The following is a 19,355-nucleotide window of genomic DNA, read 5'->3' on the forward strand; positions in this document are numbered from 1 at the left end:
GGGGGCTTTATAATGAGTCACCAACGTGTTGCAGTGTTATTTGGCTCTCAGGTTTCCTGCTCTGTGCCCTCATATTGACTGGTGCATGTGGTCATACTTCTGGTGCTCTTGGTAATAAAACGTCAATCTCAATAAAGCCTCAGCCAACCTCACGCTCTCCCTACGATGACATCACTCCTCCGACTGAAGGGGAGGAAGACATTCCCTGGTCTTGTCGGGACCCTACTGACGTCACCAAGATCAGACACGTTTCTGTGGCCATGTGCAGGTGTTTAAAGCACATACAGTCCATAGAGAAAGTTAAACAAAGCTGAATGACAGAAGCACACCAGTTCCACTTAAGGTAAACGCTGCAACAGATCCAAGAAAATTACAGCGTGAGTCTTGGTCACACTCTGTCTTCTGAAGTCCTGAGACGACCTCTTATCCAAATTAGAACGGCACAGTTCACCAACCAGTAGAACTCTTGAAGTGAGACCGCTTTCACATTCCCCTCTCGTTCCCACTCCTTCTCTGTATTACAGCACAGCAGAGCTTCTAAGGTTGAGAGACAATGTGAGAGAGGAATAAATGCAGATGTGTAAAGGATCATATTTGAAACCCAGCATAAGACTTATTGGTATTCCGGAGGAGTCAAGGTGCTACTCAAGAGATGTGAGTGCTCCTTCTCTTGATTAAAAAGATGTATCAGCAATAGCTGATGCAAACAGAAAATAAGGACATGGAAACACAAAGCCAACTCACAGACCTTGTGTATACAGTAGGAGCCCAAGCCTAGATGCTTTGATGAGGGGGAAAAAATTTTATATCGTCTGATGAGTCATTTTCTCCTCTTTTCTATGCTTCTTATGTGCTGAAGCGAAGGAGAAAGAGACAAAGGTTTTCAACCCACATTCCACTCTTGCCCATTGTTAAACAGTCGTGACGCATCTGTAATGCTTTGAATTCTTGAGCTGTGGGAGTCATTAATATGAGGGCCATGAGGTTCAGTCGCTGTTGTGCTGAAGCTGTACTAAAGTCCCATATGTTTTCATAATGGCTTAAACCAGCAACTCTACACCTTTAAAAACTGGTTATTTCATTATACAATGCATACAGACTGACGACAAATCAGTATACACTGTGTATATGTATATATATATCAGTTTTCTAAAGCATAGAGGACAGTTTTAAAGATTGAAAGTTAAGAACAAAGTCCTCCTCACCATAAGGGGTCCCATGCTCTGAGATGCTCAACCAGCCATTTTTGCCAAATGCAATTGGAATAGTGAGTGTAGCCCCATTTTGAATTGACACACACTTTCATTTGAGAGCATAATCTAAAAAAAAAACCTAAATGGGGAGATATTTCACTGTGTAGAAGGAATAATGCTTTTCTGGGAGTTATTACACCTAAACTATGGCAAATAATAAGACTATAGGAACAACACAAGAGCTGCCACCACACTGGAGTCATTATGATAATCTAAATGGAACTAGAAAAAGGGTTTCTTTGAGAACAACAGCAGACGCAATACAGTCTTTGACCTAACAAATGTATTCTTGCACTGCTGTGTACACAAACTGTTGAGCAGCATAACCCCACTAAGTACTTTTTTTTCCCAAGTCAACACAGAACACAGTCTGTACTGGATTCGAAATGGCCAGTGTTTGAAATACACCAGTAGATATGTCATAGCAGCATTTATGTATGTTATCAAACAGTCCCACCTAGTGGCATATCACTAAGATTTAGATTTACACATCCGTGCTATAATCCTATTTAAAAACCATAAAAATAACAAATTTGAAACACTCATCGTGCTAATGTTAAAAGCTTGAGCTCTTGCTACTGGTCCTGCTTGTTTTATATTCCTTAAAGCAATCTGCTCCCCACAGTCATTAACATTCTGCCTCAGTCTTGAGAAAATGATGAGTAAGGAATGATCAAGAGCGGCTCTGTGGATGTCTGATAAAGGAGAGAAAAACTCTTAATTCTTTAGGTTATGCACAAGCTGTGATCTTCCTGAATGTTCCACATTCATTTCATCAGGAGATTTCTGTGCTGAGAAAGCCCGAATAATCACAGCAGAGCCCTACACATGATTAACTCACAGATCATCTCAGATGTGTGTGTGTGGTCAGGCTGAAACGCCACTGTCAGCCTGTTTTAATGCTTAAAAGATATTTTTGGGAAGTAATTAACAACATATAGGATCCCTGCTGTCAAATCCCAGATCCTTCTGACACACAATTAGTGCTGGTCTAAATGTGAAGAAGGTACCTGAGATAATGAATGGGAGGAAAAAAGGTAAAGCATCAGTGTAAAAATAGCCAAACCTGACTACAGAATGTTTGTTCAGCGATGACCAACAAAACAAATCCCCCTTGCAACAACCAGATTCTGCTCTCATATCATCGAGATCAGTAGGATGCCTGCTTTTGTTCCACTCTGTGGTATTTAAGTAAATTAAAATTCACAAAATTGATATTTACATTTTCATGATTTCATCTAGGCCTTTAGTGTCAAAAGCATCTCAGTGATTGTGTCACGTCTGAGGTTTGTGCTGATGTGAGCCCAGCATCTGATCATCCTCAGTGATCCTAAAAATGCCAAGAGAAAGGCAGCAGACCCCTGCAGTGGTTGTTCCTTGGATGGCTCTCAGTGCACTGACCACTGCTGAGAGACGTCATGTGGAGTTCAACTAATTAACGGCAACCTCCTTTGTATTTTATGTGCAAACTCTCCACACCACAACAGCTAACACCTCCGCCGCACTATCTGAGGGTTATTAGCTGTATTTACCCACCTCATCTTTTTAAGGATTTTCCCATCATGCACTGAGCAGATGGGACACTTCTTGAACAAGTCATTTGTAACAGATCTCATGTTATATAAACTTAGAGTGTACACATACAGGTCTCGATCCTTGGCTCTGAAAGAGAAGTGCGCTAACACTTATCTAAAAGACCGGTTGAATTTCACTGTCGTTTAACACTAATCAGTATTTTTATATTAATAAAATTACTGTGTAATTTCAAAGGAGAATTATCACCAAGCTGTGCAGTTTTACTCAGATTTACAGTGTTTTAATGTTGTTCAGCTCAGTGTTTTGGTTTTACTTCAGTCTCACTGCTCTCATCAACATAGTGTGTAGCCTCCACAGGCAGCAGTTTATAGTGGGAAAAGCTCTGATAGACCCACTGTGCACTTTCTGCACAGTACCAAATGATTTGAGCCGCACAAGGCTGACTGTGAAAGTCAGTAGTCTAATATTAGATCTATCACGCTGATATTTAATGAATATGGTTCAGTCCAATATGCCAAAAAACTTATGAAGACAAGAGCAGTCTGTGCTCCTGTTGGACGGCGTTGCTACAGCATGCTGTGGACGTCAGGAGGTTGTGAGGCATCCCAGACTCAGCATCTGTTGTCAATTATTATGACACACTATACAAGATGAAATGATTGATTGTCGTGTCCCACGCCGTTTGTCAGTTCTGATGCCCTACGACCATCAGGTCGGGGTGTTATCGAGTTTAAACTGTGTAGTCTAAACCGGTCATTAGGCTTTCAGTCCCAAGCCATTTGGCTACTACTGAAGAAGGAAATAACTGAAAACAGGACACATATATAGTTTCCTTTACAGTATATACTGATGTAGTTTTTAGTGGGGGGGTTTATTATTTTTATAGGCTAAGTGGGTCGCAGACAGGAAACAGGGGAGACAGGAGAGGACCTGCAACGTAGGTTGGTGGCTGAACTCAATATTTTATACAACAGTATGTATGTTTAGAATAACGAATTATTGATGGGCTGTGCTAAAATGTCTGTATTCTACTATATAACAATGTGGCTCATTAATGTTTTTAATATTTTTTAGCAACAGCTGAGATCTATGGCACATAGACATAACAAACATAACAGTTTTCTGAGTTTTACTGCACAGGCAGAACTTGTTATGATCAATCTGGTCTTCTATTGGGATTCTTTGACAATTTGAAAAATGTTGAATATTAGCAGACTTATCCCTGTGGTCTCTGAAAAAAGTTGAACCGATTAGCATATGCCAACAGCAGACATGGCCAACACGCTCATTCCTTCAGCTCCCTCCTACTATGATGCCATTATGAAATATGTAAAAACTAGGAGCAGCTGATTGATTGTGCCTTCATCACTCCTCCCACCTCTTACCTGGGTCCTCAAAGAAAAGACAGCAGTGAGTTTGTAGTAGCCATGGTAACACCTGTGACAGATGAAAAGATGGATGACAGATATAGTACAATACAGCTGAGTCACTCCAGGCACATATACGCATTGACTGAATGGAGGAGAGCGGCACAGTGGGCATGTGTGCGCATTTACAGACAGAAGAAACTTGAGGGAGGAAGCTCCATTCACAAGTGGCTTTCGCCAAGGGAAGAATACCCCTCCCTCCCTCCCTCCCTCCATCTCCAGAGACATGTACCCTATTTTAATTTTCACAACAGCTCACCCACGCACCATGCATCATTCAGCGCTGTTGATAAACGGGTGCAGGGGGAACCTCGACAAGTGAACAACGATTCAGCGAGTGACTCATGCTGTGCAGAACTTCAGGCAGTTTGTCTGAAATTTACACTTAGGGTCTGCATGACCAGGTGCGATACCCTGGCATCAGCTGGTCAAACCTGAGACCTCCATCAGACATGATGTAGGTGAGATAATCATCTAGTAACAACAAATAACAGGCTGCGCTGCAGGGCTCGGTTCGTGCACAAACACGACACTGTGCATCATCCTTCTTACCTTTTTCAGCGCTGACATCTTCCGCCTCAAAGAAGGTCACTTCTTCAATAGTAAACGGGAGATAATTAAGTGAAAGGCGATCATGTCTCCTGGCATCCGTGGAAATGTTCATTGCCGTGTTCGTCAGGAACATCTGCATCAGAGCGGCCGTACTTCCCCATGATGAAGGCGGTTTGTATGGGTTTGCTTGTCCAGCGCAAGTCTTGATTCAGCGGCAGGCGTCATTCTTGGGAGATGACTTCTAATGCACTAATGTTGTTGTGGTCACTGATGGCTCAGCCTGTGCCAGACGCCATTTTTGCAAACTGCGCCCACAGCAGCTTGGATTGATCTAATCTAACAGTAATAACTTGTGCAGAAAAAGTATTAGAAAGTTAAACGACTCGTTTTTGTGGATGCAGTGTAAACGGTTTGACATGTGAATTACAAATTTCGCAACATGCAGATAAGCATATCCTACTTAAAGGGCAAACACACCGAATTAGATGTGTGTGGTTAAATAGAGAAAGAAAAACACCAGTTCCTTTATCTAAAAACCCATCTGATAATGTGTTTGTTTATGTATGTAGATATCTATTTATTAAGTTTGTTGATGAATAAATTATCTTGAACACCAATTTATGTATTTAGTTATGTATTATAATATATTTACTTGCACTTTGCTTACACACTTAATATATGTACGTACCCTTTTTTTCTTTTTTTGAACAACATCATCCTGCCCAGGGACTTACAGATGAAACTCTGACACATTTACATCTCTGATGTTAATCAATGTGTATTTGTCCCTGTCAAATAAATGAATAAACAAAGAGGAAATATAACAATATGTACCACCTCATGTGAGCTCAACTCGAAAACAGGAAAAAGTAGTTTAATCTTCAGTTTCATTTCTTTATTATTTAATAATGCTCACTTTATTTTCATTGCATGTTTTATTAATAGGGTTAATTATAAAGTTGCAAAGTGCTTTAGAGCAAACCAAAGAATAAAAATGCAATTACATTCCACAACATAAAAGATAATAATTTAACATCAGTTAAGAGATAGCCATAAGAAAAGAATTTTACATTTAAAAGATGTAAGCACATTGGTAACCCTAACCTGGAAACAAATGTACCTGTGGAAATCTTGCAGTACCTTTCTGCTTAGGGAATGTAAATGAACAACATGGTCCTGTTCTGTCTTTCACAGACTGCTGCTGAAGTGCTCCTGGACAAGGAACTTTACTCCAGCAGGGCTTCGTAACAGGTGAGTGTTGGTAAACTGCTGTGTCACTGGGCAGCTCCTGGCACGGGTTTGGTATCAGCAGTGTTCTGACAAAGTACAAGCTCAGCACATTCAAGAGGCAAATCACACCTTTGTCCCACTGAAATGATCACATCTACTGTCATTTAGATACAGACCCCTCCTGGGAGGATAAGATGTCATCCCACTGCCAAGATTTATCGCAATCCTCCTTGCTCTCATTGTTCTTAATCACTTATAATTAAACAAAATTCTTGTTAAAGTGCAATTTGTGAGTTTATTTGTTTTTTATTGGGAAATAACTGTAGAAGTATCCTCTAGTTTGTTGTTTTGGAGCATTTTAAGCTTTGGAGACAGTGTTTATGGTAATAATAGTGTGTGGGATTAATGTGAAGAAACATGGTGAGACTGACTGCAAAGAAACAGATTGCCTGCATCTCTAACCTTTGTCTAAGCTGCAGAGACAAATATTTTTGCACAGAGTGCACAGCGGTCTACACTAACAGCATTTCAAAACAGTGATAGCATTAATACGGCAACAATAAAACACACACACACACACACTTCACTATTATGGATTACCTCAGTCAAAAAAGGTCAGGAGATTTTAGTTAAATGAAAGTGTTAAGGAGGAGTGAAACAGGTGTTCCTCAAGCTTACAAAACTCACACAAAGCTGCCCTTTTCTAAACATGTTCAAGCATTTTCTTCAAGTGTTCTTTTTTATCTGCTGTTTATTTGGCAGTATAATAAATCCCAGCGATGGAACTCCCCATAGAGAATAAAGGAGTTCAGAGGAATGCCCAAACCAGCGCCTTTCTGAAACCTCACAATCACTGATAGTTTACCACATGGGCCCATCAGGCACAAAACCACAAGCTTGAGAGATTAAGGGGCCCCTGTGCCAGACCTGCCTAATGAAGTAGCTGCAAATATTTCTTATTTGTAAGTCTTACAGCTCAGTTATACAAAGAGATGCAAAACAAAAAGGAATAAAATAACTACAGAGACACAAAACGAGTATAAATGATACAATCTCACTAAGTTACCTCACTATATATTGATTGATATCAATTTGGACAAAAATGAGGAAAAAATATATATTTTACAACATCTACTTTGTCTGAGAAACAACTTCATATTTACATTATTTAAAAATTGTCCTTTTTGCTTATTTATTTTCCTTGTATTTTACAAAAATATTCTCACTGTTCCTGTTACTAACTAATGTGGCCAATAGAGGGCGCCAGACAGTCTTCACTGAGCTCTGTCCACTGTGCTGAAACTATTCTCATGTAATCTACATAATAATAATAATATAATATATATTACACAGAGGCTGTGAGACAGAAATCTTGGGCTGTGTGTGACAGAGCAGGGGCGTAACTACCGGTGATGTAAAGTAACACACACACACTTTTACTCCAAAACTATTTTATGCTACTTTATACTTTTACTTCATATTATACTAGCTACTCCACTACATATACATAGCATACTACATTTATCTGTAGTTTTTAAGTTTCTTTTCAGATTAAGATTTAAAATGCACAATATTAAGAGTTGATCAAATATGGTAATTTATTAAAGCTTAATGAACCAGACTATAAATATAATATAATCAAAATTACCACCACATTGGCCAGGTACACTATTTACTACATCTTATATACTGAAACGTTGATAATAATAATGATCTGACACTATTATAATAATACAGTGGATATTTTGCTTAACCAGCACTTTTACTTTTGATTACATTTGTTTGTAAAACTTCTACTTTTTCAGTTGTGAGTTTAAAAGTACCCAACTCTTCATACAATTTACGGCACAAATCGAGCATCAAAGCCAGACTCTTGTCTTTTTTTGGGGTGACTTTTATTGATTTGATTACAACAAACTTTCAAAATTTCCCGTACGATTTTCTGGCTGGATGGAGATTAAGATATGATTGATCGTGCCAGGTTACAAGTCGGAGCAGATCCTGTGTTTTAGGCCTCCGGTGATGCTCCTCAGTCTGTGAAACCTATAAGACAAAGAATACAAATAAGATTAAATTACTTCACTTTGCATTTAGTAGTGCTACAGTACCTTTCAGGTTTCCCTGGTTCTTCAGGCTGTTTTCGTTTCATATTTTGCGAGCTTGAGCTATGACAGATGCTGTGAGACATAATACACGTCCCTGTAGCGAGAGGCTATAATCGGTTACCTGGGGCTGCCACCACACCTGTACTTAACAAAAGATAATTAGCCTCCAGCCGGTGTAACCGCTTCTCTGCGCTAGTACTTTCCCACCGCTCGTTTTCTCGCCAGCAGCAGCAGCATGTCGTTCAACAGACTACGCATGTTTTAACCTTTTAAACTGTTAACTTATGTGAAAACAGTTTCCGATATTGCTCCAAATGATGCCATCAGCAGCACTCGTGTTATTTATCCAACGTGGAGCGGCTGCGCAACCGCTTCGCTTCTGCCTCCTCCTTCGCTTTTGACGCATTGGATTTAGATGCGAAGCAGAGTTTGGATATTAGTGGGAATTTGAAGTTCTACGGTAGATGGTGGATGCCTCTCTATGGCTGTGAGCCGCGTATGGATTATCGAGGAAAACATGATAGTGACTCGAACCATGTCCTACAGTGATTTTGGGATACGGAACGATAAAGAAAGCTGGCAGGCAGGTCGAGACTCCTGGAGAAGAAACCAAGCGGACTGCGTCCATCTGGTGGGCTGAGCGGGTAAGATTAACGCAGCTGGGTGATGGTGTGTGTGTGTCTGGGGGGTGCGCGGGGCTACTGCCTTCATCCAACACATGTCATAGCCAACTATAGCTGCGTAAAATAAAATCAGGGGTAGTTCTTTTATGTGTGACTCCAAACTTCATTCAGAAAACGGAAGTTTAAAGTTTCCTGACTGTGTGAACAGATACATGTTGAGAACTACACATGTTGTAGGCAGTGTACACACTAATAGGACATCTACTTTAATGCGGCTAATCGCTTGGCTGCGTATTGATTTAAAACAGTTTAGGTTGTAGTCTCTTCTCCTGGTCCTGCATTACCCCATCTGGATATGTGCTGGCTATGTCAGCTGTGTAATCCAGTGGGAAAAATGAAATGATTTTACAATGTAGTGCGTCATGAATTGAATCTGGTCTGGCTGTAGGCTACTACTGGTGTATCACCGAACTTATTTATGGCATCTGTGTCTTATAAGCAACCTTAAATCTGTGGATTATTTAAGGGAGCTTTCTCTTGCTCATCATATTAAGTGCAGTGTCCTACACGTGATGCAGTATAACCTCATAGCACTGCAGAGGGAGCTTCTGGTTATGATGTTGGACAGGATGCTTTCATTTTAACTTGTGGCTTTTTTCTCTGTAAGGGCCATACAACTGTCAGCTCTGAATGTTTGTGGAGGCCTGATAGAAGTCAAACAGCTAAGGTGAGTTGGCCAATGAAAACTTAAGGCAGATGACAAACCTGCTGACAGTGTGACCTTTGTGCTGTAGCTTGTTTTTAATTTGATAATGCAGATAATTATTAATTATTACATTGTCTTACTAGGGAGAGTGTTTACGTTTAAGGTCAGAAGCTTCTGCACTAAAGATTTCCTCAGAAGATACCATGTCTTCTATGGAAGGCACTTTTCTTTGACTCCTTTTGTACTACTGATCAGAAGTTCAGCATTGTGTTGTACTCGTGAAAGATTTGTATTCATCCCCCATGTCCAGACGTCAGCGGGCCTCACAACACAGAGGACGCGGGGAAGGACACTGGAGCAGCCTGTCCAGATACCCACCATTGCTAGATCATGGGTAACCAAACGGGCAAAGACAGCCATGACCCTCCAGGTATCACAGCAACACACATTAATGCACAATAAATGGCTTTGTTTTGAATTACAATTGTTTTTTAAATGCTTTTTTCACAGAACAGGCGGTTGCATATATACTACTGTTTTAGGTTGCTGCACTGCAAATGCCCAGTTTTCTTATTTTTGGTCATTTTACTGTAGGACTGGCTATTTTTAGACCACAGTCTTTCTGGTTCCAGGACAGAAAGAGGCTCATTTTTTTGCTTCAGTGTCTCATTATGTGTAACCCCAAACGAAAAGAAACTTGTTTGCACTCAGAGCAAAAGACAAGTCCTTTTAAAGTTTTTATTCTTCTGTAATGTAGAAGAGTAGCAGAAACCCTTACACGGAAGAAGGCATCAGCTGAAATACTCTTTTGCATTACAAAAAGTGTAAAGTTCTGGAGAGGCATCATTTCATTTTGTTAACCCAAAGCCAGGGCCAGACCTAGAAAATTATGGATGGGGTAGCCAGGTTGGGGCACAGCCTCAGAGCGGGGAGACATTTGAAAAACAAAAATGAAATGAAACCCCTAGTTTTATGAAGTGGTAAACCATACATTATTAAGACGCAAAGTGTTTATTTTGGTGTAAAAATGAGACACACATAGTGCTTTCTTTAGCTAACTTTGGCTGCCCTCCTTATTTACTCCCAGCCAGGGACATTGCTGCTGTACAGTGAGGCGAATCATGCCAAGTACTCGACAACAACACAGAGGTTGTTTGTTTTATCAACAATTATAAAGCACCAGAAAAAAAAAGTTAGCTGTATTTAAGACCATTTCTCATTAGTTTTCCATTTTTCATTCATTAATACTGATGAGCATCACATTTTGACTCTGGTGGGGGTGGTACCAGGGGTGGCCAATCAGATTCTGGGAGTGACTGGTGCCACCCCCCCTGGCTCCGCCCATATCCAAAGCAGAAAGCATGTCATGCACTGAAGTCTCTCTAAGGAACAAAGAAATATTGCTCCATAATATAGAAGAGTCAAATATTCAACCAAATTTGTTTATAGTATTTTTTTGTGTGAGTTTTCACCTGTATATGGCTAAATCACAAAGTTAGACTAGAAGTGACCATCGCTTACTTTCTGATTAATGTACGTGCACACTTTTTGTCAAAATGAAATTATGCAGCCTGGAACTCTGTGATTACAAAAACATTTCTTGGCACACAGCGAATAATGAATCAGAGCTCTGCAGTGAGAATTCTGTGGAAGTTGGATTCAGCATTGTCAGATCTTTTAGCCTCTCTCATGTTTGTGTCCCTCACTTCAAAGTATCAGAGCAGCTGTGGCTCGGCTGTGTGAAATTGCCCGTTACGTGTCTTGTTTTCTAACTGAGGACATTCAGTTGGCCGCTCGCTCAGTTTAAGTCTCATTTACATCTGTTTAAAATGGAGCTTCTGGATTCCATCTCTCTTGGCTGTCAGTATGCAGGAAGTAGGCTCAGGCTGGAGGATGAGAATAGCTCCCCTGTCATAGCTGTGCAAGCTACATCACACTGCCGCCAGGGAAACGATGAGTCTGCAGAATACTGCAGTATAACACAAGGGCAAGGAGGAGAAGCACAAAAATATCTCAGTCAAAGCAGGTGGAGATCCTATAGATCCTGTACACTGTGATCTGCAAAACATCAGCATCATACAGTAATCACATAGCTGTAGCTTTAATCTTCAGTTATATGTGACAGGATATTTCATGAACCAAGAGCAAGGCCAGACTGCTAATAATGCAGCAGTGTTACTCTGAATTTCTGGAAATATGTCTGTAAGATATGAGGAGTGCTGATAAGTGTGATTGCCTGTTGGTAGCAGTGAGAGCTGTTGTTTAATACTAGATCAGGCTGGAGTCAGCTCTCTTCCTGGATCTTGCCACTTGGCGTGTGTGTGTGTGTTTGCCAGCCAGCACACTAGCAGGAGAGGCTTTCTGCTGCATTAGTCAGCCCAGGACAGTAAATAAGGGAGTGGACTCTTGAGTTCTTACATCTGCAACGAGGAGAAGAGGAGCAGGGACTTCTTTCGGCACTTTCAAATCTTGGGACAGTTTTCTCATTTGTCTTTTTCTGTCTTATGCTGCTCGTCTATTTTACAGTTTATTTCCTCCTCTCAGGTTCTCCTTTAGATTTCTTCCAAACGCCTCCTGCAACACCCTCGGAGGCTCATCTGACTGCAATGGCCTTATCCTCTCCAGCTTCCTCTAATAAGGCACAGACGCCATCAACACCCAGCAGCACCACCCCCTCCACCACCTCTCCAATCGCAGACTGGACACAGAAACCGTCTGCTACCTCGGAATTGGCTGTGATAAACCTAGACAACAGCACCTCCTCAGACACGAACGCGAGTGATGCAGCAGCGAGACATGGGAAGGAAGCGATCAGTCTGGACAGCCCAGAGTCTCTGCCTCCGTCCGGATCACCTTCAGAGCAGAGATGGCAGGAGAGAGATGGCAGACTGGAGCCTCCGGCTGCAGCAGAGTGTGCTGGAGATGAGATGACCCTGGTTTTACTCAGTCTCATGGAGCACTACAGGGCCTCACTAGGCCTGACCCCCAACACCGATATTATCACAGGAGCAGTAGGTAGGCGCTCTATCCTTTTATCTTTTTGTTTTCTTAAAGGAGCTTTAAGTAAACAGTTATTAACCTGTTGGAGATCAGTAGAAATTACAACACCAACAAAGATTCTCCTCCAAAGTAAAATGCACTGCTCAAAAAAAAAATAAGAACACTTAAATCACACATATTTTAAGTTGAAAACTTTTAATGTACATTGTATGATCATCAACCCATGGAGGTCTGTATTCAAAATCACACTGAAAATCAAATTGAAATCACAGGCTCATCCAAGCTGCATGAATTTCGTAATGGCAACTCATAATGCAACTTGGAACTGTGTATGGCCATAGCATACCTGTATGCATTCACGACAGTGTCTGGGTATGATCCTGAAGAGTTGGTGGATGGTGTCCTGGGGGGGGGGGGTCTCCTCCCAGACCTGGATCAGGGCATCACTGAGCTCTTGGACAACCTGTGATACTTGGTGACGTTGGATGCACTGATACATAATGTCTCATAGGTACTCAGTTGGATTTAGGTCAGGGGAATGTGAGGGCCAATCAGTGGCATCACTTCCTTTGTCACCTAGGAGCTGCCTACACACTCTGGCCACATGAGGCCATGCACTGACGTGCACCAGGAGGAATCCAGGGCCCACTGCACCAGCGTAAGGTTTGACAGTCACTGATGATTTAATCCTTGTATCTCTCAGTAGTCGGGGTACCGTTGGCTATGACATGGAGGTTTGTGCAGCCCTCCAGACCCACCACCAAACCAGTCATGCTCGATAATGTTACAGGCAGCATAACGTTCACCAGGGTGTCTCCTGACTCTTTCATGCCTGTTACATGTTCTCAGTGTGAACCTGTTCTCATCTGTGAAGACAATGGAACGCCAGTGGCGGATCTGCCAATTCTGGTGTTTTCTGGCAAATGTCAATCGAGCTGAACGGTGCTGGGCTGTGAGCACAGGTCATACTAGAGGGCGTCAGGCCCCTCATACCACTCTCTTGGAGTCCGTTTCTGACAGCTTGGTCAGCCATGCCCAATAATAATTTTAGATAGCCATGCAGTGCCAGAACCTTGGTGTTAGATGTGTTATTACAGTACACTGCACATTGGTGTGGTTCAATGGAACTGAGCCATCATTAATCTTAGTCCTGCCATTTTGTGAATGAATGTATAGGCAGGACCTGTACCGATTACATCTGTCTGACTTGCAGTAAGATTTTCAGTCAACCTTGTGCTGTTTTTGTTGGAATTGTCTGTCAGAACTGCTCAGGCGCTTGATAAGCGAGAGAGATAAGCTGGTTGAGGAGGTGGACACGCTGAAGGAGACACTAACAGTGAGTAGCAACTGCATGTGGTGCTCTTAGACCCTAAAACTTCCTGAACTTCTAAGACATTTATTTGCTGAACAAGAGAGATTTGGTCTTGTTTTTCTTTTGTCACCTGGGACCTTGAGCTGCAGCCTTGAAAACTCAGGACAAGGGAAATTTTTGAAAAACTCAAGTTAGGTTTTTTTCTTCTTTTGGTCAGTTGCTATTTGTCATGTGACATTCAAGTAGCCCAAATAGTTGTGTTGAGAAAAGATCAATTGCTTTCTTGTGCATTACAGGACTTAAATCATACAAATATTTATATTTTAAGAGATGAGAGGCACTAGTCATCTCCAGGACTCCAAAGGCCACATCAAGAACAGGCAGGTAAACTGACATTGTAGTATTTTCCATTTCACCTTCTTTCTTCTCCCTATTACAGACAGAAAGGCTGGAGTGGCATCAGTTCCAGTCTGACCTGCAAGTCGCAGTGTCTGTGGCTGACCGGCTGCGGGCCGAGTCGGAGGAGGCCCTGGATTTACTCCAAGAGAGCTACAGGCCAGTGAAGGAGCAGCTGTCCCAGGCCCTCAGCAGACAGCAGGAGACAGAGAAAGAGCTGGAGAGCCTTAGAGCCGAGCACAGAGATGTCTGTTGTAGACTGAATAAAGTCATCCTGCAGCAACAGAAGGAGCAGGCCAAGCAGGAGGCTCTGCAGAACTCATGCAGGGTGAAAGACATAGACTATGATAAGCAGGCAGATAGGCAGAACTCTGAGGAGGAACTACATGATGTTATGGAGGAAGCTGAAGCAGAGAGTGAATCTAAAAATGTGGAAAAGGAGAATGAAGCAAATCAAGATGTGGAAACTAAATATTCAGGTCATGATTTTGAGGTGGAAAATGGATTAGGCCCCATGACAGGGAAGAGGGTGGCAGAGGGATACCTCCGTAGTTTAGGTGCTCTAGAGAAGAAGAAAGAAGAGGGATGTGGGCAGAGAGAGCCCAGGAGGATTGTGATGCTGCCTGAAAGATCCTGGTGAGTCTGCATGAAAGTTCACACCCCCTACATTCCAAGAAAATCTTATGAAATTCACATTCACACTTTGTCTTTAGGAGTCTGTCTCGTCTCCCCCTCCCAACTGACACATCCAGACAAAATGGGACCTCAGAAAACACAAGTGCAACATTGCCGCTCTGTAAGGTATGACACTAAGGGAACCAATACAAACTTCAGTATCAAGATTTATTTGTAATATGTTATTGATTTCTAAATTACTTTGAAGGTACTGACATGATTGTTGTTGACCTGTGTGGAATCAGTCCATTGTGTCATTTCTAATCTCTTCCAGAAAGAAGAGCCAACAAAAGGGAAAAGGATGAATCGCATTTTACAACGACAGGACAGTTGGTCCAGCTTTTACACAGGTGAATCTAAGCCTACTGAATCATCATTTTGTTGTTTGACAGCTTAAGTGCAGAGTTAACTGTGATTGCATTTGTGTCTTGCAGTAAAACAGGATGACCAGACCTCAGATTCCATTATGTAAGTGTTCTGTTAGAACCTTTAAATTTGTGGTTACTGACATCTTAACAATGAGGTCTGCGAGTAAGAGAGAGATTGATAAATATTTAGCATCAGTGAGTGAGAGTTGCACTGTGAAATTAGCCATAAAGTCGCAAATATCAGCAATCTCCAACCTTTTGCACAACTGAATCTGCAGAAATAGCTCTTCATGTAGTCCCACTCATGTTCTTTAAGCCCTTTGTGACTGTTAAGAAAACTGAAATATAAACTTGGTTATTCTTGATAACTCAACTCCTTCATGGTTTCCGGTGTTTTCAGGCCTCAGGATGGTTTCAGTGCTCTGCTGAGGCGTCATGGTGGCTCCAGAAGAAACTCCCTGCTGCGCTGGTGCCAAAGTCGTACCCAAGGTTATAAGGTTAGAGAGGAGAACTGCAACATTAGCGAAATGTTTTTAGAACAGTCACAATCTGTAATGAGTTGAATTTAATGTAGACAAGCAAACAATTAAAAATGCTGCCAGTACAGTGCCTGTTATTGTTTTTTAGTTTTAACTCAGCATCAAAGAAACACTGGTAACCTATAACCAATGATCCCTTCTCTTAATGATTTGTGTCAGAATATTGAGATCACCAACTTCAGCAGCAGCTGGGAAGATGGTTTAGCATTCTGTGCTGTTTATCACACCTTTTTACCAACTCACATCCCATATGACAGCCTCAAGCCAGCCAACAAGGTAAAACAGTTAATTATAAGGACATATAATGAAATTTAAGTAAGTTAATTTACAAAAAATTCAAACAAAAGGATGTGTCTCATAAGTCTTCAGAGATACAAAGAAGTGAAAGAGAGGTTTTGACCACCACCATTTTTCCAGTTTTTGATGTTTAAACAATTCCAGTGAATAACCTTAAATGGTACAGGGTGGGCCACGGAAAAGTAGCCTGCAAGCAAGTGGATTGTTTTGGAAGCGGGCTACTTTTCCGTGGCCCACCCTGTATAAAGCTAAGAAGTACACTACCAGAGAGAAAACAAAAATGTCACCAAAAACTAAAGAATTTATCAAATGTACCTGAGCTGATCTACAAGCTGCCTCTTACTTGAATGTTTGTTTTTTACAGAAGGAAAATCTGGCCCTTGCTTTTAAGACAGGAGAGGGTGTGGGAATCACAGCCACACTGGTGAGACATTTGGCACTGTACACTTCTGATTGTTACAGGTTTTGCTAAGCATATTCAGAGACCTTTGAATCCTGCAACTTTAATTTGCAATGTCACTTCAGATTTGTGATTGGTTTATTGTACTTTTCTTTGATCATCTTAGAACAGATGGGTTTTTACTTGCAGCTCTAACAATGTAAAGTGTCATCTCTTCCTGTTACCAGACAATGGAGGAGATGCTGAGGGCAGACGGGCCAGACTGGCAGAGGGTCCTGGGTTATGTCGAAAGCATCTTCCGTCACTTTGAGATGTGAAATTGTATTCTCTCGTCATGCTCTTGTGCCTGCTTCTTTTCCATCACTGACTGGTGGTGAAGGACTGAAACACTGTTCACCACAAGATGGAGCACTGTTCATAATGAGCCCACCAGCCAGGATTTAAAATGGGTAAACAGATCCCAAAGCTCGAGAGTAGGCAGAGGTAACTGGTTAGGGTAAGGTTAAGCAGCATATGATGGTGGAGGGTAGGTTCAGATTAAGGTAATGGGAAACGGACATCTACAGGGTAATGGATTTCCCCCCAGAGTCTACTCCCAAGCTTTAGGAGCAAACACTATTTAAAATGTCTGCAATATTAGACATGATACAAGTCCATGTATCTGTGCAGTCTCTCTCACACACAAATGGCTTGTGTCTCATGCCCAGATCAAAGAAACGAAACAGCATTTTGTCCATGGAATGCTTTTATTTTTCTACATACATTGCAGTGACACTGGATCTGAAAAGCTGCTGGGTGAATATGCACAAGACTGGATGCACTGGTTTTGCACTATTTGAGGTTTTTAAAAGAAACGGTTGACAATTTATGGTTTATGCAACCTTATTTTTGATGTATTTTTAACTGGCTGATTTAAGAATCTACATCCTGAGTTATTAGTCAAGATAAATGAAATTATCATGAACTAATATCATCCTGCTGTGATCCATTCATGTTGTCTGCAGGCACCTAGAACTAAAACAAAAGGGGCAGACATGAAGCCAGACTTTGTTTAAACCTTTAAAAAAAAATTGTAATATACAGATGTAGGTGCCAAAGACTTATTGTAATAATAGTTATGTATAATTTTTTCCCCTCACATATTCTCCATTAATACCAGACATTTCACAGAAAACCTTTTTAATTTTAATTTAGAACAAAAGACATGATACATTTGACAATATGTAAAAATGGTATAAAAGATGGCAAAGAATGTTTTAGGTTCAATGGCAATATAATGGTTGATGTTAAATAAATACTGAAACATTTAAAAAAAAAACAATTTTAAGTTTTTGCAAAGATGCATTAAACCACACTGTACAAAAGCTATGATCTTTGTTGTATTGGGATGATACAAACTTTGTGGTAATCTAAAAAAAAACATAGACAAGATCTTGAAATCACAATTTGGTCAAAGTTTCAAAGCATTAAATTAACCCTGTAAAGCCCAACATATCAAAAAAATAGGCAGAACATTCCAATTTTTTTGGAACTGAGATGTTAAACCTTTTAACAAAATCCAAAATATAATTCATGATTTGAAATTCAAGATTCGTGATTTTTATTTGCCATATATGCATAGACAGACAGCCCAGGCATATAGGAATAGAGGTGCCATATTATTTAGACTATTTCTATTTCTTTTGTGTCACATTTGATACATGGGGCATTTTTGGTGATTTTTTTTTTTTTTTTGCTCAGAAACCTTGCGTATCAAATATGATACAAATGGTTTTATAGGGTTAAAGTAACCTTGCAGTTGACCAGTGAATGTAAATGGAGCCTATGAAGCTGTAATAGCGCCTCCTATAGGTGGCGTTGATAGAGGTGGCAGGAGGAGAGACTTCAGTTTAGCTGACATGGCTGCAATTTCAGGATCCTGGGTTTCATACATCTTCACCAGTCTGGCAAATTTAAGGACACCTGAAAATGAAACGGAAACAAGATAATCGTGTCATCTACCAACAGTGTGGAATGCTGGCTACCTGAGTAGTGGAGTGCTGCAGCTTTGACTAAATACAGCACCTGGTGTGGATGAGATTTACATGCATAAACACTGAATGAAAGAAAATTCTAATTAATGTGCATCTGAGGACCAACTAGAATGTTTGTACATTCCACTCAATTTGAACAGACTGCTCAAGAAATGTATCTGTACTGCAGCATTTAAAATATTAAATATCCAAGATGAGGATTAGTAGCCTATACCAATATTATGTCAATATATTATCCAGCACTAGTAAGTAGCAAATAAACTTATGGTCACAATGAATTATGGTCTAAGGAGTTAAGGGCTGCCACTAATAATTTTTATTGTATTCGGTAGTTTATAAATGGTAGAAAATAGTCAAAATGCCCATCACTTTTTACAGGAGCTCTAGGGGAAGCCTTACTGCCTGTTTGGTCCATCCAATAATCCAAAACCCACATAAGAAGACTAGAAAATGCTCATATTTGAGACCAGTGAATATTTGACATTTCTGTATTTTTAATTAAAATTGTTTCTGATTAAGCATTTGACACAATCAATCATGAATTATTAATGGACAAGTTAGAAAAATATGGGATCAGAGGAATGGTTCTGAAATGGATTAGAAGTTATTTGACACAGAGGCGTCAATTTGTGAAGTTGGGTGAATACCAATCGAGTGAGCTGGATATTGTATGTGGAGTGCCTCAGGGTTCTGTTTTGGGACCTAAATTATTTATATTATACATTAATGATATATGCAAGGTTTCTGATTTAGTGAAAGTGGTTTTATTTGCTGATGACACTACCGTATGGGCATCGGGTGAAAACCTACAGCAACTCTTTGGACGGGTTTCACAGGAACTTGAGAAGATAAAGAAATGGTGTGATAGTAATATACTATCTCTGAATTTGGATAAAACTAAAT

At 40.7% G+C, this 19,355-nt stretch overlaps 3 protein-coding genes and 1 long non-coding RNA gene across 10 annotated transcripts in view; 2 read left to right on the forward strand and 2 right to left on the reverse strand.

Moving 5' to 3' along the window:
- Positions 1-5,069, reverse strand: part of dlgap2b (discs, large (Drosophila) homolog-associated protein 2b) — an 87,665-nt gene extending 82,596 nt beyond the window's left edge. For 5 of the 6 annotated variants that reach the window (XM_020603906.1, XM_020603903.1, XM_020603905.1 and 2 more), the window contains exon 1: positions 4,769-5,069. In XM_020603906.1, the coding sequence (XP_020459562.1) occupies positions 4,769-4,907 (139 nt within the window). In that variant the 5' untranslated portion in view covers positions 4,908-5,069. Of the gene's footprint in view, positions 1-4,174; positions 4,227-4,768 lie in introns of all 6 variants that reach the window. The other variant, XM_020603904.1, reaches the window with a different exon arrangement.
- On the forward strand, positions 4,867-6,479 carry LOC109962312 (uncharacterized). The gene is made up of 3 exons (XR_002275239.1): positions 4,867-4,939; positions 5,963-6,019; positions 6,167-6,479. It is a non-coding gene; the product is annotated as an uncharacterized LOC109962312 (long non-coding RNA).
- A 1,584-nt stretch (positions 6,480-8,063) lies between these two features.
- Positions 8,064-17,922, forward strand: LOC109962382 (cytospin-A-like). The gene is made up of 13 exons (XM_020604059.1): positions 8,064-8,747; positions 9,394-9,453; positions 9,743-9,862; positions 11,977-12,447; positions 13,695-13,768; positions 14,184-14,776; positions 14,854-14,941; positions 15,090-15,165; positions 15,250-15,283; positions 15,584-15,680; positions 15,882-15,998; positions 16,384-16,443; positions 16,647-17,922. Exons 3-13 carry the CDS (start codon positions 9,823-9,825, stop codon positions 16,734-16,736), a joined length of 1,740 nt encoding a protein of 579 aa, XP_020459715.1. The 5' UTR covers positions 8,064-8,747; positions 9,394-9,453; positions 9,743-9,822; the 3' UTR covers positions 16,737-17,922.
- Positions 17,923-18,137: 215 nt separating this feature from the next.
- grcc10 (gene rich cluster, C10 gene) overlaps positions 18,138-19,355 on the reverse strand; it is a 4,337-nt gene continuing 3,119 nt past the window's right edge. For both annotated transcript variants that reach the window (XM_020603850.1, XM_020603849.1), the window contains exon 4: positions 18,138-18,381. In XM_020603850.1, coding sequence (XP_020459506.1) covers positions 18,242-18,381 — 140 coding nt within the window. In that variant the 3' untranslated portion in view covers positions 18,138-18,241. The remainder of the gene's footprint in view (positions 18,382-19,355) is intronic.

This window comes from Monopterus albus, unplaced genomic scaffold (assembly GCF_001952655.1).
Source record: "Monopterus albus unplaced genomic scaffold, M_albus_1.0 scaffold63.1, whole genome shotgun sequence".
In the NCBI taxonomy this organism is placed as follows: Eukaryota; Metazoa; Chordata; class Actinopteri; order Synbranchiformes; family Synbranchidae; genus Monopterus; species Monopterus albus.

Excerpts from the sequence above, each read along its gene's own strand:
- LOC109962382 (XM_020604059.1), top strand. The coding sequence starts at position 9,823 with ATGGGTAACCAAACGGGCAAAGACAGCCATGACCCTCCAG. Across the intron at positions 15,681-15,881 it reads GTCGTACCCAAGGTTATAAG|AATATTGAGATCACCAACTT; the intron begins GTTAGAGAGGAG and ends GATTTGTGTCAG. Across the intron at positions 15,999-16,383 it reads GCCTCAAGCCAGCCAACAAG|AAGGAAAATCTGGCCCTTGC; the intron begins GTAAAACAGTTA and ends TGTTTTTTACAG.